The sequence below is a fragment of the Apus apus genome, chromosome 22, assembly GCF_020740795.1.
Source record: "Apus apus isolate bApuApu2 chromosome 22, bApuApu2.pri.cur, whole genome shotgun sequence".
NCBI classification, from domain to species: Eukaryota; Metazoa; Chordata; class Aves; order Apodiformes; family Apodidae; genus Apus; species Apus apus.
The window spans coordinates 4,394,661-4,420,816 of NC_067303.1; the positions used below are offsets into that span (position 1 = coordinate 4,394,661).

A 26,156-nucleotide genomic window follows, 5' to 3' on the forward strand; every position below is an offset into this window, starting at 1 on the left:
CCTGGCACGCAGCCACTCCCTGGCACCCTAAAACCCCTCACCCCTCCTGGGGATGCTCTCCAGCCCCAGCATCCTTCTGGCTCCAGCTGCTTCTCCTCATCCTCGCCGCCATCACACAGGACCGTGCCGCTGACGAAGGCTTACAACGCTTTTTATTCCCACGTAGCCATTTCACAGAGTACAAACACAAGACACCAACACAGACAGCACCCCCTCACCCCCAGCACCCCAAGATCCTCCCATCAGACACCTCAATGTCATCCTGCACCCACGGACCCTGACCCTGCTCTCACCTGCAAAAAACTCGGCTGTGGCGCATCATGCAGACACAGGAGGGAATTCCAGCCCTTATTTCTCCGGCTCTTGTTCTTGCCCATTAGAAAGCACCTCTTTCCAAACACTGGGACCAGTTGTCACCACCGCAGCACGCTAAGAGGCTTCCCAGACCCCCGGGGATGAGCTCAGCTCTCTGCCACATACCTCAACACCACCTCTGCTCCCTGGAGCCAGAGGGCAGCATGCTCCTGAGATGTCATGACATCCAAGGACAATGACACGCTGTTCTGGCCCACCACGCCTACCTCTGGCACAGTTTGTGTGCTCCTGAGACACCAGCAGCAGCTCCTGAGGACCGTGGAGCCCCGTGGCCACCCCCGTGAGGGGACAGCACATGCTCCAGCCCATCCCACATTACCACCAGGGGTGTGTGCCACCTACAGTGCATGCTACAAGGGAAGGCCTGGGATAAAGCTGCAAGAAAACCCCCCAAATCCCACAAGTGATGGAAAGCTGAGATAAAAAAGGCCCATGAATTCCCACATCGATGCCAGAAACCTGCAAACCCCACCCCCGCCAAGTGCCACACTGATGCCAGCAAACACCCAGCTCTGCCTTGCAGCCGCTGCGCTTGCCACGTGCCACTTTTATGTCCATTTCCAAGTCTGCTCTCTCTCCAGGTCAAGTCCTTCTCTTGCCTCCAGGCAGCAGGAAGGGTGGGTGGCAGCCTGGGGGGCCGTGGGGGTGCTGTCTCCTACCCTACAAAGACTCAGGCCGATGTGAGAACAGTCCTTGGCCGGGTGGCAGAACCGCGCCTAGGAGGTCAGGTCCCGCAGAGCTGCGCACAGCCACAGCTGGGCTGCCACCAGGAGGGTCACTCGGGCATGGCGCTCCTCTGAAGAGCTGGAGGCTGCCAACACAACAAGACCCATGTGAACCGGGAGCTGGGCACACACGCCATGGGTGCCTCCCTCCCCTCCGAGTGTCCTGCAAACTGCGCCAGTCCTGTGCCCTCCTAGGTGCCGCATTTCAGAGCTGGCTCCCTTCCCTCAAGCTCTTTAATTGGCTCCCAGACTTGACCCATAGCCTCTACTCTAGCTGCCCCACGCCACCCTCTACACCATCACGAGTATCTACACTATTACCACTCTCTACACCATCACCACCCTTGCAACCACCTGCCTGCCAGCTCTCCAAAGTCCACCATCGTTGCCCTCAGAGCCCTCAGAGACTGTGGAGCCAGGCACTTCCATCCCTGGGAACGGCATGTGTCCTGCTCCCTGTCCCCTGCCTCCTTTCTGTCTGTGGCTTGTCACACATTAAAGCCACCTTCCCCACACTGCTCACCCCTCTTGGATGTGGAAGCCCCACCCTGAGCCCCACACTGTCCCCGGTACTTGCCACTGCAGCTCTTGCCATCCCCTTGCAATGTCCCAGTCACGCAGCTGCAGAGGGGTCCGTCTGCCCGGCTGGTGCAGATCTGCTCACAGCCACCGTTGTCCTCGCACCAGTCTGATCCTGGGCACAAAGAGCAAAGGAGGAGACCTGAGCAATGCTCCCAGACCCCAATCCTCGGCTGCGTACGGCCCAAACGCCTGGTACGAGAGCACGTCCATCACCTACTGGGCACACCCTGATGGCACACATGGCGTGGGGACGACACTAGGATGCAGCTAGGCGTCCCCCGTGACCCCAGAGCAGCACCTAGTCTGATCCTCACAACCCTCCAGGGGCCTTTTGGGAAGACACAGAGGAGCACCCATGGCACCAGGCCACATGGCCAGGAACAGAGCACCCCTTGCCACCCCAGACTCCCATCATGCCATCTAGGAGACCACTCCCAGAGCCCTAGGAACACAGATCCCTGAGCAAGGTGGACACCGCACCTCCACCCATTCAACCTGCACACCCTCCACCCTCACCTCCCAGCAGCAAAAAGCCCTGAGTGCTGCACTTGTCCCAGTTCCTGCCCCAAGGAACAGCCTCTCCCCCACAGGACACACACACACATCTTCACCCCAGTGCCAGGGTCCCGCCGTGCCTTGGCACTGCCATTCAGCATGCCCCCAGGATGGCAGACCAAGGCCTGCAGCCTTCCTTGGGCTCACACACACTTACGCTTCCTCCTAATGGGACCCACTGAGAGGATCTGCTCCTTGGCCTCCTCGGCGAAGGCACCGGCCATCCTGGTGTGCTGAGGGCAGTTCTGTGTGGAGATAAATGCTGCCTCGGTCACTCATCCCTGACCGAGACCCCTCAATGCTTCTCCAACCAACCCGGCAACTATGCTCAGAGAGGTCCTGAGGTGATCTCTCCGTGGTAGGGCTCTCCTCCCAGCACTTGGAGGGGACACACCAGCCTCCCAGCCTTGCCCCTGGGGCTACACCTCTGCCCTCCTCCCCGATGCCAGCTCAACTGGGCTCACATGCTCCACCAGAGCCCTGCAAAACGAGCGACACCTCCACTCCCGGCACTTGCCCCACTTACTATTTTGCAGGAGTATTTCTCTGAATCACAGAGTGAGACAGCACAGTGGAGATGAACTTCATCATAATCCCCGATGAACTTGAAGACCGTGACGTGGAAGCGACACGTCAGTGACACCCCGTTCTCCTCTATGCCAATCGTGTTGTCCTTCAGGTTTTGGCACCTGTGCAAAGCACCAGCACTTGCCCACCTTCCCAAGACACCTCCACCACAACCCACATCCCCCTGTCTCCCATGCCCATGGCATCAGGGATGTGAGGAAAGTCACTTTTCTCCGTGGCTGGGATTCCATCACATGCAGGTCCCCCAGCGACCTCTAAGTGAACAAACTCCTGCACTAGCAGTGCCAGCTGCCCTGCCCTATTGCCAGAAAATCTATCCTCCAACTTTGTCGTTTGTTACATTCGTGTCAACCGGCCTCTCTTTGCTGCTACTCCAAATCCCACCAGACCCACGGTTATGTGTTAAATCACTACACTGAAATCCCAACACCTAAACCCTTTAATCACAAACCGTTGACCAAGTCTGGGAGTGGCTTAAGGCACACCTAGACTCCTCTCTGGGAAGGAGTTTAGAAAACAAGGAGGTCCACTATTAAACTCGTGACTCAACAAGAGCCTTTTTCCTCTCCTAAATTATTTCCTCCAGTCCCTATGGAAATCACTCTAATCTGATTTTAACCCCCTATGTGCCCTTTCCACATAGTAAGCAAGAGAGTTGCCATCAAATTCTATTAAGTTGTGCAGTTAATAAAGCCGTATTAAAAGCACCTTTTCCTAATATCTTTGTTGGTGATTCTTTAAGCCGCCAGAAGATTTTCTACTCCTGTCTGTGACATCTGCTCCCCAGCCTTTCCAGGTCTTGGCCAAGTGTCTCACTGACCAAAAGGTCCCCCCTTGCTCCTGCTCCAACTGACACCGCTACCCTTTGGAGCACCCTCCCCTAAAAGACAAGATAAAACCCAACAGTCACTCACCCTCCCTCGATGATGAAGTAGCGCAGCTTGTCGTTGCTGTCCCGCGAGGGGGTCGCGTAGCACTTGTTCAGCATCAGGATCAGGTGCTTGGAATCGGCGCCGACAACGAAGACCCCCACGTAGAGCACGTCCCGGGTGGTGAGCACCACCTCGCCCTGCCGGTACGGGTGCTTGTAGGAGGAGTTCTTGTACAGGGCCATCTTGGTCGTGAAGCTCCCTTCCTGCGTCGGCACCGTCAGGTTAATCACACTAACAACCACAAAACAAAATATCGGCTTGGATGGAGGAAAGGCTACAAACCCCCGACTCAACGCCTCAGTCATCACCACCTCACCCTCTGCTCGCATGCTCCCACTCCTGTGTGACGGGACGGGCCACACAGCTCACCCCAGCTCCTACCTGAGCATGGGCCGCACAACCGAGTCCAGGGAGATCTTGATGTCCAGCTCGTAGGCGCAGGAAAACTCCACGTTGATGGTGCGGTCCCGGGTGATGATGTTGCCCGTGTTGTTCGCGCTCTCGATCCACACCGTGTTCTTGTACACTATGTGTGTGCTGTTGGACTGCAGAAGGAACACAGGGCAGCCCTCGAGACTGCACCTCTGCTCCTCATCCATGCCCCTCGGCCACCTAAGCGAGCTGCACAACACCAAGGTTCCCTGCTGCTCAGAAACCACCGGGCAGCATCCTTATGCCGCAAGATCTGCCTCTGTTTTCCCTAATCCCATCCCACGGAAGAGGACACCCAAGACGAACAGCCCGGCCTTCCCTCCCAGACCCGCATGCCCCGTGACCTGGCTCACCTGCACCAGGTTGCCGCAGTTGCCCTTGGTGTTGTTGATCTGGAAGGAGATGAAGTCCTCCCCTTCGATGCCAGGGCACTGGCGGTCGTTGACCCGCACCCCCTCACGCTCAAAGCCCAGCTGGAACAGCTTGCACTTCGAGATGGACACCTCCATCTGGGCGGCTTTGCAGGTCACCTCCGCATCAATGATGTCATGGGTGGCTAGAGGAGAAGACAAATCAGCTTCAAATCACCACAAGTGGAGCTGCAAACCCAGGCTGCAGACCTGCCCACCCGTCCTCCCCCCTGCCAGAAACAGGCCAGGATTATCTCCTGCCCATCTGATGTCCCTCAAAGCAGGGGCAGAGTTGTCTGTAACGTGCTCCCGTCCTGAACCGTGCACAGTCACAAAACCGTCTCGGCGCTTGGAACACCCCTTCCTGAAGCCCCAGGCTTCCTGAACCCATACAGCCCATCCACACCACCCGTCACCAGCCCCACGGCCAGGACCAGAGGACTCACTGTTCCCATAGGGCGGGGGCTCGATGCAGCCACACAGCTCCCCACCGTTGTCCAGCTCGCAGCTGCGGTTGGGGCAGTCGGCGCCCACACAAGGATCTTCCACCACTCCTGCTGAACAGCACAAGACGGAGCACAAACACAACCTTTATCCTCGGAGCACTGGGCAGGCGCTTCTGACAGGCCCTGTCGGCCCCTCTCTCTCCTCCTTCTCCCACTGGTCGTGGCCCCAGTGAGACACATCTCCCCTCCACCCAGCCAGCCCCCAGCTTACAGCAATTCTCCTTCTCGATCCACTCGGTGCCCAGGATGCCGAAGGTGCGGCAGGCCTCGCCGTAGGCGGCCAGCGAGCCACACAGCTGGACCTTCTTGTGGTTGTAGCAGCCATCCAGAAAGCAGGACTCGTAAAAGGGCAGGGGGTCCAGGAGGCCGTAGCAGGGCTGGAAGAAGCCTTTCATGTCCGTCAGCTTCAGGCAGTAGCCGTCACTCTGCAGCTCCTGGATCTGGACGTTGTCGCAGGAGGCGGCGTACTGCGAGTACTGCAGCTCGTTGCAGCTGTGGGCACCGGGCACGTCACGAGGGCTCCCGGAGGGGTCGGCCCCGCTCCCGTTCCCTCTCCCCTCCGGTGGGGAAGGGCTGTCTGACCGCTCACCTCTTCTGCATGCCGTTGGTTTTCCAGCTCTGTGCCAGCACCACGCTGCTGACCGCCGGCTTCCCCCGCAGCGTCGCGTAGTCGTCGGTCCGGTCGCCGTTGAAGTTGCCGCAGAGGCCGCACACCTTGTTCTGCAGCCGCTCCCCGAGGGTGACTTTGATGATGTTGAAGCCGTTGTAGCGGATCTGGATGTCAGGGCTGGAGTCGATGACCAGGAAGCCCTCCTGGCTGAAGATCTTCGTGGAGAGCCCCGTGACAAAGGGGATGCTCACCTGGCTGCCGTTCACCTGGCAGAGGAGAGGACGCGAGGCTGACGTACCTCCCATCCCCTCCGCCTATGGACGTGAGATGCCCACAAATCACAGCACAGCTGCCTCCCAAAACCCCGCCTCAGCTTTAGTTAGGGTTGGCAACCTCCTCCTCTTTTTGGCCCAACAGCCCTACGTGTTGCTTCCCTTCAAGACTGTGCCGCAAAGGGAACACACCACGTGCAGAGGCTCTAGCTTGGGACCCATCGCTCACCAGGAAAGGCCACAATGTCTTTCAGAGGCTGAGAAACACCACAGCAACAGCCAGCCCTCCCTACTCCTCTGCTCAAAAGGACAGCTTCACCCACACCACCGAGGGGTTGGCAGGGAGGTGAACCGCAAACTCCCAGGCTGCAGGTGGCCCTTCATCTCAGCTGCAATCCCTTCACAAAGCATGACAGATGATGGTCACGTCCCTCACACGTAGAGCTGCCTCGATCAGGACGCAAAGCCAACAACAGCCTTCTGGGGCTTTCAAGGAGACTTTTGTGTGGCCCCGTGTGCCATCCTCCTCTGCCCAAGAGACGGTCCCCCACAGCCTGGCCAGCAGCCCCGCTCCAGAAGGGGCAGACACCCCTGACGGGACCTTACCTTGACGGTGTTCCTGTCGCTGATGAGGATCTGCTCCTCGTTGATGTAGAAGTAGACGGGAGAGATGATGGTGAGGTTGGGCGAGGACCACTTGTCGAAGTTGATGATGAGCTGGAAGGAGAAGTCGGGCAGCTTCTGGCAGATGGTGGAGAGGACGAAGGCGCAGTTGGCGGGGAAGCGGAGGAAGGCCCCGTCGAAGGTGCGGAAGACGCCGCCGCCCGCCGCCAGGCAGAAGGAGCTCCTGGTGCTGAAGCAGCCGCGCACGCCGCTGCGCAGGCTGCACTCCTCGTCCGACTTGCAGTGCCGCGGGTCGCACTGGATCAGGTTGCGCCGGAAGCAGCGGCACCGGCGGGTGCAGTCCCCGTTCCAGAAGAGCTGCTTGGGCTAAAAGAGGGACCCGTCACCGGCCAGGAGGGCTGGAGATCCCCGACAGACGCTTGGGGCAAGGCTCGTGGCCCTCTGCCGTATGGCAAGTGAGAGAAGGCAACGATGACAGAGAAAAAGGCGCCAAGGACGCTCCGGAAGCTTGCACCTACCTCGCAACATCTCTGCTACCCACGGGCACAAGGAAACTGCACGTTTCCATCACCACCACCACCTCCCTCACCTCTCGTACGCATGCAGAAACCACAGCTAGCTCAACACCCCCGGGACCCCTTTCTTGTGCCCCACTGGGTGCCAAGGACCACGATACCGGCCTGTTATGGGTGCAGGGCTTGGCGAAGACACCTTACGCAGAACAGTTTCACCAACACAACATACAACACACTGTAAGGAGCAATGGCACCTGCACAACACCCTGCTGAATTCATCTCCCAAGTAACCTCCAGCAGTTACAAATAAGTTAATTTCATGTGACGTGGTACCTCTGACTGGTGTGGAACATCCATAACAACCCAGTCATGTAGTGCTGCACTTTGGCACTCATCAAAGCCGGCCTTCCCAGCCACCGACCCTTCTCCAGAGATGGCAAGATGCTCTGCAGCTCAGAGCAGGACTTGAGGCACCAGAGGACAGTTTGGCCCCAGCAAACACCAGCAAGCATCCCACGGGCCATGGCCAGGGCTTCGCTACAGAGCCTGCTTCACCTCTCTCTGCTCAGTGCACATCTGCCTGCTCTGTCCCTTGTTCCCCACACCCTCTCGCTTGGTGCACAACACCAGACTTCAGAGCAACCCCAAACACATCCATGGACTGGCGGACGCATATCACGCTGATGAGGGACAGGACCTGTCCCACCACGGCCCTGTGGAGTGCTTTTGATGACTGAGGCTATGACCCTGACAAACAGACCCAGCGTGACCACCCGGTACCAGCCTGATCTGACCACCACACCCGCTCAGGGCACGAGGACTGCCCAGAAATATCAGAGAGAGGGTGGGAGAAAGCCTGGAGAGAAGCACACGAGTGGTGTACCTCGTAGTATTTGCCATCAGAGTAGCAGCCACAGTTGTGGGGAAGGATGCAGCTCTTGCCGTTGAGGACGTACCCGGGGTCACACTGGCACCCCTCCACGCAGTAGTGGCTGCAGTCGCTCTTCAGCCGGATGGCGGCACATCGGGGCTGGCACAGGGACACGCAGCTCTCGTAGTGGCTGTTGGGGGGACAGCTGACGGCTGCAACGTGGCCAGAGGACAAATCAGATAGAGATTAGCTGCTGGACAGAACCTTCCTGGGCAGCCAGCCACATGTGGGGTTGTCACCTCTGCTGCTGCTTTCCCTGGGCAGTTAAGTCCCCTGCCAAGGAGGACATTGACATGGAGCCAGAGAGGGACCCAGAGCTCCCGGGTGTCTAACTGCAGGGAAAGGCAGCCCTCATTTCTCCACCCTAGTCTGTCTGCCAGCTGCCTAGTCCAAGCTGAGCTACAATTCTCTGCTGCTCACCAGTCCCTGAGCTCCTGCGGTCCAGTTTCCCCACGCTCTTCCACAAACAAGCCTACTCGTTGGCACCAAATTAACATCTCCCTCCAGGAGGGATGTCCGTGCTGGCCCTGGGGCCTTTTTGGGCACCGTATGGAGCCTCCACGCTCTCTGTGTGGCAACATGTTTCATGGGACATGTTTTTGCTGGGCCATCAGAGCGTAAAGTCTGTGAGGGACACTGTCCCCCATGCATGAGCTGGCTGCTCCTCCCTGCATCCCACCAGGGACCATTTCAGACCCAGCCTGCGAGGTGCCGGTCAGTGGCCTCCTTGCCCTGTGAGACTGATGTCTTCTGAACCAGGGGAAGAACAGCACAAGTTTAATTTTCACTCTTGTTAGCAAAGACAATTACTTCTCATTTGATTTGCCAGACAGATTGGCTGCCAGAGAGCCTCACGGCCCCAAAGTCTAATTGAACATTGCCTCCTAATCTTATTGACAGCAGCTTCATTAGGGCAAACACATTCTCCTGGCTTTGAAGCCAACTAATACAATTCCTGCTTAACAACAAAGGAACGTTCTGAACTCGAGGCTTCCTCCTCTCCATCCGTGCTCCAACTATACCACATGCAGTCTGTAACAAGCCCAAGAGAACAGAGAGCCCCAGACCTGAACCCACACCACCATCCCACCCAGGAAGGACCGGTTGTTGGGCTGTTGGCTCCCTCCCTCTGGTCTGCAGACAGGCTGGGGTCTGGTGCTTTCAGCAGTGACTGTGTGCAGCGCTTTAGCTCAGCGCTCCATCAACTGCCCCCTTATCCAGCAGGGAAGCAGGGGATCCCAGTGGCCACCCCCATGGTGGGGACCCAGGACATTTCCAGGTTGAGGGCCCAGAGGCAGTGGTCACCTGCTGGTGCTCTGCTACCTCTCTACGGGGTGAGCTCCAGCAACTGCTACGGCTACAGTGAACGACTGCAGGAAGGACCTCTAGAGAACGAGGACCCCGAGGCAGGGTGGCACTTACAGCACGAGGTGAAGTTCCTCCAGCCAGTAACGGCGATGCCCTGTGTTTGGCATGTGCTAGCATAGTTCTGCAGCCAGCTGCAGGCTGTCTGCATGGCTCCCCCATCGACACAGGTGTCAAAGAGACAGTTCTTGTAGAAGAAGCTGGGGCTGATCTTGCTGTGGCATTTGGCGAAGACCCCGCTTTGGCTTGGGATGAGGCTGCAGAGCTGCTGGGGTTTCCAGAAGCCTTCCACCTTCCCGCAGGCGGGGCAGCGTTCACCGCAGCCCACACGGCAGAATGCGTCCCGCTTTGCCCAGCTCTGGACGAAGTCTGAGACGCTGGTGGCTGGCATGCCACCTGCGGCCACCAGGTCGTCCTCAGGGTTGCCGTTGTAGCGGCCGCAGAGGCCATAGGTCAGGTTCTGGAAGCTGCGTGGGACGGTGACGGAGAGGAAGGTCTTCCAGTCGTACACCACCTTCAGCCCAAAGTCAGTCTCGACCACAATGTGAAAGCCAAAGGCAAAGATGTTCACTTTGCCCTGTCCCAGCTTCAGAGGCAGGTAGAGACGCTCATCATTGACCTGCAGGGAAGGGAATAAAATGCACTGTGAGCAGGAACGATGATGGTGTCCCTGCTCACAGCAGGGAGGTTGGAACCTGATGATCTTGAAGGTCCCTTCCAACCTTCACCATTCTGTGATTCTATGATTGCAGCTGCCACGGGAGGACATACATGAGGGTGGCTTGGCACTCTTGGAGCAAGATCCCTGCCGGCCCTGCCTCTAGATCCAAAACGAGGCAGCCAAAATGGAAGCTCCACCTGAAAGCTGCACCTGGTGGCACCCTAGGGACAAACCTGAGTGTATGTGCTTCCTGACCTCTGGAAAACCCTGTGAGCTATAAAGCCTTGTGCCTAGGAAATCGCTCTGTGGTTTTGGGAGTCACAGCAAGGAGAAATAACCATGGGCCTTGTGGCCACAACTCACCAGCACAGTGTATTTGTAGGCACGGTGGATGACAATGTTGTAATCGAAGACCTCCACTTCAACTTGTTTCACCCACAGGGCCAGAGAGATGTCCCGATCCTCGTTCTTGGCTGTAACAGTGAAGGCCGGGAAAGTGTCCGAGCGCTCCACCTTTGGCCGAGTGATGGTGGTGCACAGGACCAAGGGGCAGCTGCTCTGGAAGTCGAAGGAGTAACCATCAAAAGTCAGGTAGTGTCCATAGCCAGAGACGATGCAGGAGGCATCGGTGCGGACGTGGCAGTAGTAGAGGCCGTTCTCCTCCAGGCAGTACTCGTCGTCCTTGCAGGAGACGTTCTCGCAGTAGACGCTGTTGTCGGAGCCGTTGCAGTAGCAGAGGAAGTGGCAGGTGATGTCCATCCAGAAGGTCTGGTTGGTGGCCAGCTGGCGCCCCTCGAAGCTGCAGCCGCACTCGCCGCGGGGGATGCAGCGGGTGCCGCGGAGGGCGAAGCCCTCGTCGCACTGGCAGCCCTCCGAGCAGGTGTCTGTGCAGACAGAGCCCGTGGCCAGCGTCTCGCAGGTCTCCACGCAGCTCATGCACTCCTCAAAATGGCTGTTCTCCGGGCAGGCAAGAGCTGCAGGGCCAATAGACATGGGACATGAGATCCTGGGGCAGCGTGGGGTGGGGGAACTGGCAGGAGGTGGGAACGGAGCTGATTCGGGGGTAACAAAGTAAGAGGGGGAAGAGTCTCAGCACCTCGCTGACCATCAGGTTTTCCCATCCCCTTGGCAACCCCTTTCTCCTCTCGGCCGTCACCCTCCTCACATCACGGCCCCGTCCCCTTCTCCCTGCCCCAGGAACTTGAAAGCTTTGGTGGACTCACGGCAAAAGCTGTGGCTCCTCCACTGGCCAACGTCCACCTCGGCGTTCTTGCAGGCGCTGGCATAGCGTGCCACGGAGTCACACAGCTCTGAGAGGTTGCCCCCGCTCTGGCACAGCCGGAAGAGGCACGTCCTGTAGTAGGCAGAGACGTTGACCACGCTGTGGCACTCCAGGAAGGAGCTGTTGGTCGGGTCGTTGATGATACCGCAGTTGGAGCGGCTCCTGTAGGACTTGAGCAGCTCTGAGTCGTTGTTGCAAGCCTTGAGGAGGTCCCCGCACTCCCCATTGCAGATCTCATCGAACGTGGTCCAGCTCTCCAGGAAGAGCTCCAGGTTGTCCGTGCACTTGCCCTTGGGCGGGCAGAACTCATCGCTGGCGTTGCCGTTGAAGAAGCCGCACAGGCCTCCGGTGCAGTTGAAGTAGATGGTGGAGAGGTGGATCTCCAGGAGGCCAGAATCATAGTAGCCAAGAGTCAAGAGCCCCTCAGACTCCACCACGGTGCTGTTGTCGTTACGGTAGATTTCCAGGCGGCCTGAAGGGTGGAAATAGGGCAACTCCACGTCGTAACCATTCACCTACAAGTCAGAAGCAGATGAAGACGCTTCAGGGAGTGCAACGCAACTTTGCAAGGCCGTTCCCATCTGCCAGCCACACCACGCTGAGAACCCTGAATGCTTCCTGACCTGGGCCCACCCTCCAAAGCGCAGAGACTCCTTGGAGTGAGGGCATACAGCTGCTTCCTTGCTTTTCCCCATAGAGTGTTTTTCCAAGGGAAAAACAAGTTGCAGGAAACAATTGCCATGTCAGGATAGAGTCCTGAGATGACTCAGCAAGCAGACAGGAATAGCAGCACTGCAACATCAACTTTGCAGGCACCTAAAGGGCATCTGTGCAGGGGTGGCCCACCCGGACTTCCTCCAAGGGCCACCTTGGGTGCCCAAAGCTCCAGCCTGGGGAAACAGTCCATGGCCACAGACTCATAAGCCCTTCTCCAAAGGGACACTGGATCACGCCAGCCACTGCCACCCGCCCCAGCCCCAGGATGGGCCATGCTGAACACAGCACCTTTACCTTGACCTCCAACAGGTTGGTGCCTCCAATCTTCACCTCTTGGCCAACCACGTGGATCCGCACGACGCGTGGCCCGTTAGGAGCCAACCCAGGCTTCTTCTGGCTGATGTCCACCTCGATGAAGTCCGGTATCTCCGGGCAGGTTTTGAGCAGAGTGTAGGAGTGCTCCAGCGGATAGGGGAAGGAGACGCCATCAAAGGTCTGCAACACCTGGTTCTGTCCCACCAAACACAGGGTCTCCCGCTTGGGGTAGCAGCCCCGGTAGCCGTTCTCAATGGTGCAGAGCTCTCCTTCGGGGCAGGTGGTGTTTAAGCACCTGGCCTCCCCACCCTCCTCGCACCGGCACTCCACCGTGCAGTCCTCTGCTGCCCAGAACGACTCCCCGATGGCGTAGTACCGGCCGTCCACGTCGCAGCCACACCTCTGGATGGGGACACAGCGGTCGGTGCTGAGGACGTGGCCCTCGTTGCACTCGCAGCCCTCGGTGCAGGGGGAGGTGCAGGCCAGGGGGGCCGTCAGGTCAGAGCAGGTGGCGGGGCAGCTGCTGGCACACACCGAGTAGTGGCTGAACTCTGGGCAACGCAGGGCTGTGGCTGTGGGGGCAGAGGGGAGACACACAACAGGAGGAGAGGGTTACAGCACGGCCTGGGGGCAGTTACCTCTTCCCCACTGACCCGCCTCAGAGTGACCAGGGAGATCTTGCTTGATGGTAGAAGCCCCAGCCACAGAATCACAGAACGGTCATGGTTGGAAAAGACCTCCGAGATCACCGCGTCCAACCATCGACCCGCCCGGCCCCAGAGTAATACGAAAAAAAAGCCCACTAGAGCATAACCTGCAGTGCCTCCTGTAAATCCCTCCAGGGATGGTGACTCCACCACCTCCCTGGGCAGCCTGTGCCAGGGCCTGACTGCTCTTTCGGTAAAGAAATTCTTCCTAATCTCGAGTCTAAACCTCCCCTGGGGCAACTTCAGGCCAATTCCTCTGGTCCTATCTTATTTACCTGGGAGAAGAGGCCAACCCCTGCCTTTCAGGGAGTCGTGGAAAAGCTACAGGAGAGGCTGAGGGAACTCAGAGGGGACTTCATTGCTCTCTACAACTACCTGAAAGACACTGAGTTTCAGGTAGTTCTAGAGAGCAATGAGCTCTCCCCTCAGCCTCCTCTTCTCCAAGCGAAACAATCCCAGTTCTTTCAGCCTCTCCTCACAGGACTTGTTCTCTAAACCCTTCACCAGCCTGGTAGCTCTGCTCCGGACACATCTTTCCTGTAGCGAGGGCAGACCCTTGAAATTCCTCCCCTCCTCCAGAGGAGAAGGATCCCAGTAGGAGCACACCAAAGACTTACCGCATCCCGTCTGGGCTCGCCACTCTCCCACCGAGATTCCCAAGGCCTGGCACACGGTGGCGTAGGCCTGGATGGCTTGGCACAGCCCGGTGCCGTTCTCCCGGGCGCTGCAGAGGTCATAGACACAGCTGTGGATGAAGGCGGTGGGATCCAGGACGGTGCTGCACTCCCACAGGGGCCCGCTGGTCTTGTTGATGAACCCGCAGTAGTCGGAGGTGAAATAGAGAGACTCGCTGGTGGCATCACAGAGGCTGCAGTTTTCCAAGCAACCGGAAGAGCATTTCCGGTCAGGATGAGGCACTCGCCAGCTCTCTCCCAGCTCTGGCACGGACGTGGCCAACGTCCCATCCGAGCGGAGGGCGTCGTCCTCGGGGTCTTTGTTGTAATTCCCACACAGACCGCACGTGGCATTGATGTAGGTGCCTGGAACGGAGATGGAGGCGTAATGTTGTCCATCGTAGGTGACCAGCAGGCCAAAGTCAGTCTCCAGGGCCGTGGACAAGCCGCTCTGGTAGATTTTGATTGCACCCAGTTCCAGGGAGATGGGTAGGGACACCACCAAGTCATCCACCTGTGGGAACAGCACCAGATGACTGAGCCGGGGCATGAAACAGCAGAGACCTCCTACTGAGATGCGGGTGGGAGTCACGCAGCCCTGCTATGGGGTCTTCTTAGGGTTAGGGACATTGGGAAGGACAGACACAGGCATTGGCCACCATGCCTGTCACCTGAGCCCATTCCCCAAGGGAGGTGGAGGACTCAGAAGTGCTGTCCCACGCTCCCTGGGCTGCTTTCGTGGTCTCACTGCCACTTTGGAGGAGCCAGCCTGGCAAGTCCTCCCCTTTCAGCGGGGCTCTTACCTTCGCTTTCCCAAAGCTGCCCTTGGGGAGGACAATCTTGTGCGAGTAGACCTCCACAAAAATATCCCTCAGCCAGGAGACGGAGGAGCCGCCTCGGTTCTCGTTCTTGGCCTCCACGTTGAAGTAGGGCAGCTGGGAGCCTGGCCAGCACTGCCTGGCGAGGAGGTAGGAGCAGGAACCCTGGAAGTGAAAGAGGAAGCCATCGAAGGTGTGGTAATGTGGATCTCCAAACACCACGCAGGTGCTGCTCTCCACCGGCACGCACTGGAAGAACTTGGACTTCGGCTCGCACGCTTCAAAGGGGCCGCAAGCCATCTCCTGGCAGAAGATCTCATTGTTGAAGTCCAGGCAGCGGCACTTGGTGGTGCAGTTGGCGCTGTCCCAGAAGATCTCCCCTTGACGGAGAAACTGCCCTAGGAAGACAGAAAGGGAGAAAGCCCACGCTACGTCACTTCCCCAAAGAGAGACGCGCGCTCTAACTGCAGAGCGTCAGTCCTCGGAGGGGTCTGCTGGCCCTACAATCAAGGCCACCATCAAATCAACCTGCTGCTGGGCTTTCTTTGCACAGGCTCCCAGTAGGAGCCACTCAGCAAAGCCCTGTGACTTGGCTTTCCATGCTTGGTGTGTCCCATTCGATTCCTCCCCATGCTGCAGCAAATCCAGTCACGACTCCGGGGGCGGTGCCGCACCACGCGGGATGACTAACTTGAAGGCTATTCCTTCCATTCTGGACACCCACCAGCCTCATTCTGCTTCAGTATCACGGGACACAAGAGCCATTCGTGCCGTTTTCTCAAAGGGGAACTCCACTGGTAAAGCTCTCGTCTTTTGGAGGCCATTTCTAGCGCTGCCGCTGTACTTGCACCACCCTTCAGCTTTTGTTGCCATCTCCATAATTCCTCCATTCACAGAACTTTGCCAGTTGAGGAGTGACTCTGCCAGCAGCATCCCAGAGACAACTCCCTCCCATTCAGAAAGCACTCATAGTAGTTATGAAACCAAAGAGCTGTTGATAAATAACTTGCCCACCACACACCAGTGACGATGGGGAAGAGATGAGTGATCCCACACCCAAGAGACTGAGCAGTCTTGTTACACGGTGCTGCTATAAAGGGAGGCAGGTTTGGTTGGTGAGAGACGTGAGAGGCAGAGAGAAGGCAGGAGAACAAGGGTGGCAAACACCCGGGAGAGTTTCCCTCTCCTCCATATGGCTGCCTTTCACACTTCTCACGCGTGTGGCTTCCGCCGTGCGCGCTGCCTGAATTTACCTCTCCCAAACTTTTGGTTCTCTTCCCTGCCTCCTACAAAAAGAGGTGTTTTCCACTTCCCTGCAACAAACTACATCTCCTCCTTTGGGAGACTTTCCACATCAGCCATCCTGATATGAGGGATTTGGAGAGAAGAGCACCGTTAGGGTGCTGGGGATGCAAGAGCCTCCGGGGTCTCACGAACGTTCTCTGGAACGCTCCTAAACCAGGACAAAAATAAGCCATGTGTCTCAAAGGGGTGACATCTCCAGTGTCCCTTGGCAAGGGACAATTCTCCCTTGCTAGAAAGACTCCTGGACCACAGCAGACACTCCTGACAGTTTTATTTCTCAAATGATAACTCAATAATCTCTCATCAGCAGAGACCCTGTGTGATCACTCTGTGCATTTATTAATCCCTTTCTATCCTCATGCTCTTGGTGACATGCACTGACACTTTAACTGGTGCAGAGACATTTGTCCTGCTCATAAAACCTGCTGTTCCTCCTGCAGGAACAAAGGAAACAGGAGCACACCCTCACCTTTCCCACTCTGGGAGCAAGAAGCAATTGCTTTCCCTGGGAAATGACCACCATCCACGTCACAGAAAAGAACCAAGACCATGGCTCGGTGGCATTCCATTCCTCTGAAGCACTTGAGTCCCATCTGCCCTTGACTTTGGGTTAGGGTTCTGTGTCTGCACCCCAGAAATGAAGGCTTCCAGCAACACCATGCTGCTGAAATCCCAGGGAAGGAAAAAAACCCAGCCCAGCTGACACTTTGGCTTGCTGGTGGTTGAGAGCGTCACCAAGAGCGAAGAAGGCTCCTGAGGGTTTATGAGCCTCTCTCAGCCTCTCTGAGCTGCCAAGTCAGGCCTCATCCACACTGAGAATAGGCTGGAAATAGTCCCTGTGAGCTGGATCCAGCCATCCGTGAGCCTGCTGACATCCCCTGGGACAGGCAGTGCCAGCCAGGAAAAGGGAAAGCAAGGGCTGATGACAGCTCTTCACAGACGCTGCTGAGGATGCTCTCCTGCTGAACAAGATGGACCCACAAACCTCTCTGTCCACATTCAAGGTGGGTTGTTTTTTTTTGCTCTGGGCAGGCTGACAATTGTCACTGGAAGTCAGGTGATGACCTGGCAGTGTGTGCAGCACCTCGGAGACATGCAAAGCACCCAAACCTTGATCCTGCGTTCCCCTCCCCGCAGCCGCAGCCTGAGGGGAGGCCTGGGCAAAATCACAGCAGCTCAGGGCCTTCAGGCATCTCTCCACCAGCTTCCCAACAGTGTCTCCTTTTGCTCCACTGCACCCCAAAACTTGAAAAAAAGCAAAACCTTTTCCCTCTTACCTCTCAGGCTGCAGCCATTGGCTGGATCTATTTCTCTGCCATCTATTTTGAAAGCCCAGCGCCCTGGGATGTTAACGTTGGTTGTTTCCTCAATATTGACAATGTCTGGGGTTCTGGAGCCTGGGATGCTAAAGAAGTTGGTGAGATTTCCACCATTGAAGCCAGCCTAGAACAGAAAGAGAGAGAGCAAACTTCATCACACATCTTTGCTATGGAAGAGATGCTGCATTTCTGCACTTGTCTGTCTCCTGCAGTAACTTCCGAGTGTATCCTCCTCGCTTTGGGAGTCTCTTTTCAGGGATTTCAGTTTGCAGGTGGTTTGGGTGTGAGGAAAAAGCTCAGTGGGTGCTACAAGCAGTAGGGATGAACACTTCCACATTTACATACCTATATATACATATGTATACACAGGTCTGTGGGTGTTTATAATTATAGCAAAGATAAAAGAGAGGAAGGATGGAGGATGGAGGGACACTCTCCTTAGCCAGGGAACCTCACCCCCCTTGGGCACCTGGAATGGCTCTGGCACCCAATTTTGGAGTGTTCATCCCATGTGCCCAACAACGGGCTTGCAAGGGCAGTGCTGGGCACACTGAGTGGACTGAGTGGCATGAGAAAGCATGGATACCTCAGAAAAGCTACATGCAGCCACCTGAGAGCTCGTCAGGGATGGGGATATGGGAGCAGGAGCCTCACCTGGGCCATGACCCCACCGAGACCAGTCAGGGGGTCCCCTCCACTGGCTGTCCCTGTGGTCCAGCTGATTTCATGGTAGTTAAATAAGGCAAAAGACGACACCCCATCTGTGATCAGGACAGCCTGGAAAGTGTTTACCTGTTGAAAACCAAGCACATGCACACTGTGAGACTGCTTCTCACCCTGCCTGCCTGCCCTTCTGCCCGCCTTTGTCCCTGGCTCAGATGAGCCTCACGGTGAAGAGTGGCAGAAGTTGAATGAGACTTGAATTACAGTTGCCCTCACGGCCATGACTGCCCCAGTTCCCATTCCCACCTGGGAAGACAAGATCCAACTTAACGCCAACAGATGGCAGCACGAGAATAAGCTGGCAGGGAAAAAGCACTCCCCGGGAATCGAGGCGTAGTGACCTGTTACGTTCCATTACCCCATCTGAGCTTTATGCCTCTCTGCATTATCTCTTACCCAGCTCCCTTCCACATCCATATCCTACAGCCCCGTTAACGGGGCATTACACCCAAGTCAGCCATGGATATTATGGGCTTCGCTTGGCTACCAGATCCCCTCACTACCTCCTCAATCTGCTGCTCACGTTCTTCCCTTCACTTGAAGTGACTCTGCATTTCCAGCCCTCCAGACTCCAGGTACATTCACTTAACTGCTAGCCTGAATTCCAGGTGGGAAGGGAGCACTTGCCAGCTCAGAGCTCTTCCCTTTCACAGTTGCACAGAAAGGCAGGAGAGGCCTTTCCTCTCGAGATCTCCCTTCTATCTGTGCAGATCCACAGCTGAGGGCATCACTGGGAACTAACAGTCAATCACTTCTCTCAGCTTTATTTTCTCTTCTTCCCATCCCTGCCCATCCTAGACCCATCCCTGGGTTGGGATCATGCTCCTCCTGACTCAGAGCCAGCAGGATTCTAGCATGGGACAAAGGGTGGGCTGCCCCTCTTTTCATTATTCAAAGATTATTCAATACTTCAATATTCAATGATTCAATACTAGCAGCCCAGGTCCCTGGGCACTACAAACTGTGATGGGAACTCCAGCCACAGAAACAATCCTATGGGAAAGCACATTGGTGGAGTCACCTCACGCCAGGAAGCGCTAGGTCTTTACCTGCCAGCAAGAACTGAGCTGCTCTGTGCTAACCAGAGATGAAGGGTGACAGCAGAGCACCAAGGGGCTGAGGGTCCCTCTGTACCACTTCACATTCCCAAACAGCAGCCTTACTAGTTTGATTACTGGTGCTGAAGACTGAGGAGGGGACCCCACGGCTGCACTCACTACTTGTGTGCCACGAGGGATGTCACTTCCAAGGTACATTAGGCTCCTGCCGTGAGAAATCTTGAAAACAGAGGTGAAGCAGCCTGCAAGAGCTGTCAGGGAGAGTGAGATGTGTGGGCAGAGCTGCAAATGGCACAGTTCACACCAGGGCAAGTGGGAGAGCAAGCTCATGGGAAGCCACCGTTTCCACTCCTGCCCCCTTTCCCCGGGATCCTGCCTTGGCACGCTTGCTCACCTTTGCCAACTGCTCTCCCATGACCCTCAGATCAGAAAGCCCTAACACATGAAGGCAACATCACTTTGATAGTGCAACAATGGCTCTTCCACGGAGCAACAAACCATGGTCAGGTGCCTCTTGGAGGGTGACAGGAGCTGAGATGGAACCAGGAGGTGTAAGATGGCTGAAACTTCTCCTTAGAAGCGCTCACATGAACCACCAGCATCTCCCTGTTTGGTGGTCATGGCTGAACATGCATTGAGCACCCAAGCCCAGGGCTTTCAGGCACCTCAGCATCCCCGAGGCCACGTGTCCAAAATGGTTTTTCTGCATCTTTTCTGCACTGCAATGAGATCCCTGCTTAAGTTGCATCGTGCTATCCTGGGTGCCAACCTGGAGCCCTGGCTGCTATTGAACAGGCAGGCTGCTCTGTACCAAAATGAATTGCATTGTGTTGCAAACGTAAATCTTCAGGCAATACAGGCATCTCTATATTGCTTGCTGTCTGCAAATATATATACATGTACTTTCTTTCCTGCAAGTGCTGCCAGGACTGACAAAAAAAGCCTGCATTAAATCTCATGCCTCTTTAACAAATGGAAAATAGCGGAACTGTTTATCAGAGCCAGCTCCTCGAGACAGGAGCAGCCAGCTTTTGGCACTCACAGGCTAATGTTAAACAACCCTTTCCACAAGCAATAGCAGGGATCCATAGCTTGCTATCTGCACCCCAAGCTTCCACACAGACCCTACCAGGGATGTGTCAGTGGTCTGACATGGACCTCCCGAGGTTGGCTGCTGTCGCAGCTCACACAGTCACCAGATATTTAAAAGCTGTCCATGCCCTAAAAAACATCAGTCTTTCCTGTGAGGGTGGTGGGACACCAGAACAGGTGGCCCAGGGAAGCTGTGGATGCTCTGGACGTGTTGAAGGGCAGGTTGGATGGGGTTTGGAGGAACTTAATCTAGTGGGAGGTGTCCCTGCCCATGCAGGGAGGGTTGGATCTAGATCATCTTGAAGGTCTCTTCCAACTCAAGCCATTCTGTGAATCCACGGAAAATGAAATCTGCATTTCTGTCTAACAAAAAAAAATAGCCACACTATGATCAGGCTGAAAACTCCTAACTAGTGCTGGACCTTGTTTGGGCACACTGCCTGCAAACACTGAGGAGGTGATGCTTCCCCTGGAGATCTGAGAGAAGGGAGAGAGGCTCCTATGGGCTCTCACGGGAGGAAGCAAAAGGATGGTGCTGCTGCTCTGCCCAAGTGCAACTGAGGAGCAGGAACACTAGGTGACTCGCTCAGGTTTACACAGAAAGGCCAAGACAGATAAATATCTATACACACACGTGGACATCTACTTAACCACCAAACACCACCCATAAAGCAGCACAGCTGGTCACTCTTACCGGAGTCGTGCTGCTTCCCCCGTAGAAAGTGACTTCCTCCCAGGTGACAATGAAGATCCAGATGGCAGAGAAGGAGGACATGTCTTTGAAGTGCTTACGGATGTCTTTGGAGGCTCTCCTCAGCAGCTCGGGGTCTGTGCTCTCCCTGTAGTAGATCTCTCCCCGGATTCCATTGTGCACGTCTGCCCAGAAGGGCGCGACGAAGGCCCGTCCGTCAGTCAGGGGGAAGGCTTCTGGTGTGAACTGGCTGACCAGGGCGTTGAAGGAGATCACGCCGTTGTTGTTGACCTACACAAACAGACCCACTTTGGTCTGAACAAGCCTCTGCAGGCAGCAGAAAGCTGCTAGCTTACCAGAAAATGACGGGGGAGTGACTTGCAATAATGACACCCGGCCAGACAGCCTGATCACCCAGGTCTAACCAGTGGTGGTCAAAGGCTGAGCGTGTGAAGCCCCAAGTGGGACAAAACCCAGAAAAGTCTGAAAAACAAGACTGCTATGGGATGCCACCCAGCTCGGCTGGGACTCTGCATTGAGACCCTGGGTTTACCCAGCCTTTGCAGAGCATCTCTGCACCACTGAGGCCTGGTTGTCTAACGCGAGCGGCTGCACAGTATGAGGGCAAAAAAGCCACACCATCGGGTCCACTGCCACCAGCTTTGAAGTCTGTGACTGATCCTGGGGTTCCTCAAGAGCAGTGTGACATGTGATGGCACAGGCAGCCTGCCCAGAGGCTGCTGAACATGCTCTGCACTGCCACCCAAGAACAGCAGCAGCCTATCCTTGTCTTGGGCACCCACATACAGGTCCAAACTCCTGCCCTTTCTTTTCCCCTATGGGCCTCTGCATGTTCTTGTTTCTTGTCATGGCACAGGAATAATGTTCCTTGTGTCAAGGCCTTAGCTTTGCTGCACCACTTCATCACCTACAAAAACAATTTATTGCCATTTATATTCTTTCCCCATGAACATTAGCCCATTAAATACACCTTTGACTTTCTTCATCATAAAACCTATCAGTTCATGAAATCTAAGAACTTGTCAGGTAGGTGCTAATAAATCTTCTGTTTCCTGATGACAGGGAGAGCAGTTTAAAATGCAGCAAGGCAAGGAATCAAGTGAAGGTCTGCTTCTCCACTTACATAAACACTTCTGTATGGGGCTCCAAAAAAGATGAATGGGACAGAGATCTTGATCTCAGGAGAGCTTCCATCATCAACTTTGGGTGTTCTTGTGTCGTTCTGCCAGAAGGGATACAGGTTTGCCATGGCATGAACTGCAAGGAGATGGAGAAGAGACAATGTCAGAACCAGTCTTGACTTCAGACAGGCCCCAGGGATGCCTGTCCCCAAACCTCCTGTCATGAGCAAAATCCCTTCCCCTGGTGTGGACACACCAGGGATGATGATCTGCTGTCCACCAGCCTGTGCCTGAGTCACTCCAGGTTTCAGGGCAGGGGTGAAACATAATTGTCCCTTCTAAAAATATTTCAGAAGACTGTTTTGATGTGCTTCAATACAAGCCTGCCACTTTCTACCAGAATCAAATCCATTGGCTTCAGTCGCAAGTGGGCACTTCTGGCCCCAGGACACGTGTCCTTTCCTGTCCCAGCCCCTGCCAGATCTCTGCAGTCGCCTCACCCCCATGTCTTGCAGTTGACTACTGATGTGGCTCCTTCCCAGAGCAAGTGGGGATTGTGCTGGGTTCTCCTCCCCCTCCTCCCCTCTTTGATGTAGAAAAGCAGCACCCTGTCCTCACGACATTCAATCTCAGCTGACATGAGCCACCAAGCTCTGAACAATCCCAGCTCTGTTCACCTGGATTTGGGACATGGTTTTATTTCCTGGGCCCTGCCCTGCACTGTTCAGGGGCCTCCAGCCGAGGACAGTTTGCTCTGTGCCCCACTGCTATGAGTGCAGGAGGGGCTCTGAGATTGCCTGAGCTGGGGGATGCTCTCTCGCAGCCACCCCGAGGATGCTCCCTGCTCATAACTGCCTGGAGAAGAGGAGAGGGCAGGAGCCTGGCCTAACCCACTGGCATCCCAGGACACAGACATGTGGCCCAAGGGCCACCCCAGACATAAAGGGAGGTGGCGTGTGACGGTGTCTGAGCTGCAAGCCTGATTTCACAGATATATCTGAAGGGCCACAGCCAAACTCCTGGCTGCCAGGCTGTAAAACAAGTCACTTCACAGCTGCTACACGCACCAGATGAGTTATTGCAGCTGAGGCATAACTACAGGACATGGATTTCACCTCTTTTTTAAAAAAGGAAACTCAGTAAAATCTTCTTCGCGCCAGTTTCTTTAGCACCCCTAGTGCAACACTGCCATACCTGTGCTTGCACCACCTCACAGAACCGAGTGCACCATGAGAAATGGGGTGTGAGGGCAGGAAGAGGCTGCAGCCCTGCGACTCCCCCAGAGGCACCTCCACAATGTCCTCCACCAGCAGCCTGGGGGAACCTCACCACCCACAATCCATGATGTTTTGCTGTTGCTCAACCAATTCATCTCTTACTGGACACAGGTTGGTCAGCCTGTTCAGCAGCCCTAACACCCAAAATTCATCCAATTCCTCTTTTGTACTGACTGGCCAGGCCACCACCACCTCTGGAAGGCCCCAGGTGCACACACAGCCGTATAAATGATCTGTGCACACACATGGACAATGCTGACCAAGCTCAGCAGCTTCTGTGGGCTGCACGTCCTGCTGGCTTTGCCAGCTCCACACTCAGCCCCTGGGTCAGCGTGAACTGTCACCACGTTATTGCTCTCAGTGAAGTGAGGGCCATTTGTAGAGGCTGCTGATCCATCTCCCATGACACCAACTGTCCCCTCTGCACAACTGGCACCTGTCCCTGCCCATGGAGACACCAATCTCCTCCTCGCTGAGCACTCACCTTCCAAGCAGCTGTCCCTCCCCTCACTCAGCTCGCCCTGGTTCTCGCCCTTGTTTCAGCCATGGGGCTGGGGGTGCTTTCCAAGCCCCTCTGTACCTCCGGAGTGTCTGGGCACAGGGCAGCTCCGAGGTGACAGCTTTCCCAGCACAGCTGGTGAGTGCTGCTCTCCCAGCACCCCAGCAGAAGACACTCACCTCGCTGCCGGGCAGTTATCACCAAAAGGGCCACCCAGGTCGTGAGAAACGATCGCTTGCTCATCCTAGGGGAAGGAAAGAAACCTGGACATGTATCACATCAGTAGGAAAGTGCATCTTCCAGCAAACCCCAGGTGATGCTGAGCACTGCTGATCCCTGAAGCAGCCGGGCTGCTGCCGACACGCAGACGTTTCCGAGATGGAGGTTCCTCACCCGCCGGGCAGACACCAAACGCCTGCTCCCTTAAGTGCTGTAATGAGACCTCCCGGGTGGGTGATAACAGCAAATCGCCCTGCAGGTATTGTCAAAGGAAGCCCCCAAGCACACAGAAGAGCTGCTGTTAATTTCACACAGCTTTTGGAAGCTGTAAATAGCCCCGGCTCTCCACGGGCCACCTATTCTCCTGACAGTTCAGGAGTAATTCCTCCCTGATCCGCTTAGAGCCTGGATGGACACTTCTGCCTGGCTGCAAGGGAAGCAGCTTCTCCCTGCTCCAGGCAGAGCTCTTGCTCTCCCAGTTCAGGGGCTTCAGGCCCCCTGTTCTGACTAACCCTTCGTGCTGGCTGCTAACAAGACCATCGCTTACTGGTTTTGAAGAGTGTGGAAGAAGCCCAAACGTTTACACAGCTGGGCAATTCCTTGCTGTACAGGAATCAATGACACAGAAGGAGATAGAAGGCTGGGAAAATGAAAGCAAACTCCACTGCCAGCTTTAATTCCTCCCGTGCCTAATGCAATTTGTTACTCATTATGAATCCAATAGAAAGTATCATTAAAACACCTGCTTCGATTTCTTTGCCTGTTGCTTCCGTTTGTAACACAGAGGCACAGCTAACCTGGAGTTCCTAGGAAGGTATCCTGTGCTCCCAAGCACAAACTACTTCTATGCATTATTTATAGCTTTAGCTTCAATATCAGCCCCTCCACCCTCTCAGCTTTATGTCCCCGTGCACTTCAGGACACGGCACCTACAAGACCCAACGTCGCCTTATGCTCTCTCTATAATGTATGAAGAGCAACAGATTCCACCCCTAAAAACATCCACAGACAGCACAGCACTACAGCAGGGAACATGCCCTCATCTGTCCCACAGCTCTTATGCTTGACTCCCACTTCCAGGAGCTCAGAAAGTGCAAAACAAGGTGGAAGGAAAGTTCCTCCCTGCTTCACTGCTCCTCGTTCTGCATGGCCACAGCCTCCTTTCAGCAACCCCCTTCTGCACTGAGAAACATTCATTCCACCCAGGAAAAGTTTCACCACGTTCCCTGGCTTGGGAAGGTGAAAGGAGGATGACAGAACTTTATACAGATTGTAAATCAGAGTCACTGCAGATTTATTAGCAGGACTAGTGGAGACTATGGCAACCCAAGGACAAGAGCAAGACCAGCCCTGCTGGGGAGACACAACAGACAACAAAGAACAAATTACTTAACACATCACATGAAAAAAATACCATTTTTTAAGTATGGAAAGAAAAAAAAAATTACCAACCTGTTTTGTAGACTAGAAGAGCAATCAGGTCTGCAAAATTTTAGACCAGTCTTGGTAGACCAGGGAGAAATCCTATGTCAATGGAGAATGCATCCCAGTCCTCCCCTGCCAATTATTGCTGATGACTGAAACGGTGTCTCAGTCCCCTTGCTCTCCCAATTGGAAAGTCAGTTTTCTCCAATGCTGTTCCAGGGCTGGAGGAGTGTTGAGTTGCAATCACAACTGTTGCCTCTATTGATAACCAGCACGCTAATCTGGAGATCAGATTCTGGCCTGGAGAGGGAAAGAAGCCTCTTTCTTCCCCAAAAGCTCACTCCCTTCAGGTGGATTCAGATGGAAATGTCAGCGAGCTGGAGCTGGGCTCGCTGCTGTGCTGCTCAGCATCTCTTTTTGCTGAAGGGAAAAAAAAAAAAAAAAGGAAACAACAACCACTCTCAGAAGAATTGAGCCCCTTCCTCCTTTGTGTAAGTGAAAAAAAAAACCACCCCATCTATATAATGTTACAGGATTAGCATTAAACCGTGCGAGGCTTAAAGCGCCGATCAAAGGCAGTGCCCCCAGTTTCAATGGAGTTACTTTTCCATCCAAGTCTTGCTTTAGTTTCTGAAATGCAACGTACTCCTCCTTTAAAAAGTGGAAGAGGAAAAACTCACCCACTGCAGCACGTTCCCTCCTAATCCACTGGAGAAGGTTCCATTGCTGCTCCCCTTTGCACCCTCGCTGAGGTGGAAACCTTCTCTTTCCTCAAGCCAAAGGGGGGGTTCACTGGGGCACTGCTGCCAG

At 55.4% G+C, this 26,156-nt stretch overlaps 1 protein-coding gene across 1 annotated transcript; it reads right to left on the bottom strand.

Moving 5' to 3' along the window:
- TECTA (tectorin alpha) lies at positions 1 to 25,422 on the bottom strand. The gene is made up of 24 exons (XM_051638638.1): positions 25,374 to 25,422; positions 23,882 to 23,946; positions 21,929 to 22,062; positions 20,788 to 21,075; positions 17,875 to 18,012; positions 17,179 to 17,344; positions 14,582 to 14,994; positions 13,722 to 14,292; positions 12,377 to 12,969; positions 11,307 to 11,880; positions 10,447 to 11,057; positions 9,480 to 10,041; positions 8,010 to 8,209; positions 6,594 to 6,977; positions 5,695 to 5,981; positions 5,317 to 5,597; positions 5,046 to 5,156; positions 4,543 to 4,745; positions 4,139 to 4,302; positions 3,740 to 3,988; positions 2,764 to 2,926; positions 2,395 to 2,482; positions 1,678 to 1,794; positions 1 to 1,186 (listed from the first exon to the last, which is right to left on the bottom strand). The coding sequence occupies exons 2-24, from the start codon at positions 23,943 to 23,945 to the stop codon at positions 1,092 to 1,094; spliced, it is 6,456 nt and encodes a 2,151-aa protein (XP_051494598.1). The 5' UTR covers position 23,946; positions 25,374 to 25,422; the 3' UTR covers positions 1 to 1,091.
- Positions 25,423 to 26,156: the final 734 nt, after the last annotated feature.

Coding starts and splice junctions, on each gene's coding strand:
- TECTA (XM_051638638.1), bottom strand. CDS start 23,945: ATGAGCAAGCGATCGTTTCTCACGACCTGGGTGGCCCTTTTGGTGATA. Junction 4,303..4,542: donor ACTGCGGCAACCTGGTGCAG/GTGAGCCAGGTC, acceptor TTCCTTCTGCAG/TCCAACAGCACACACATAGT. Junction 2,483..2,763: donor AGAAATACTCCTGCAAAATA/GTAAGTGGGGCA, acceptor ATCTCCACACAG/AACTGCCCTCAGCACACCAG.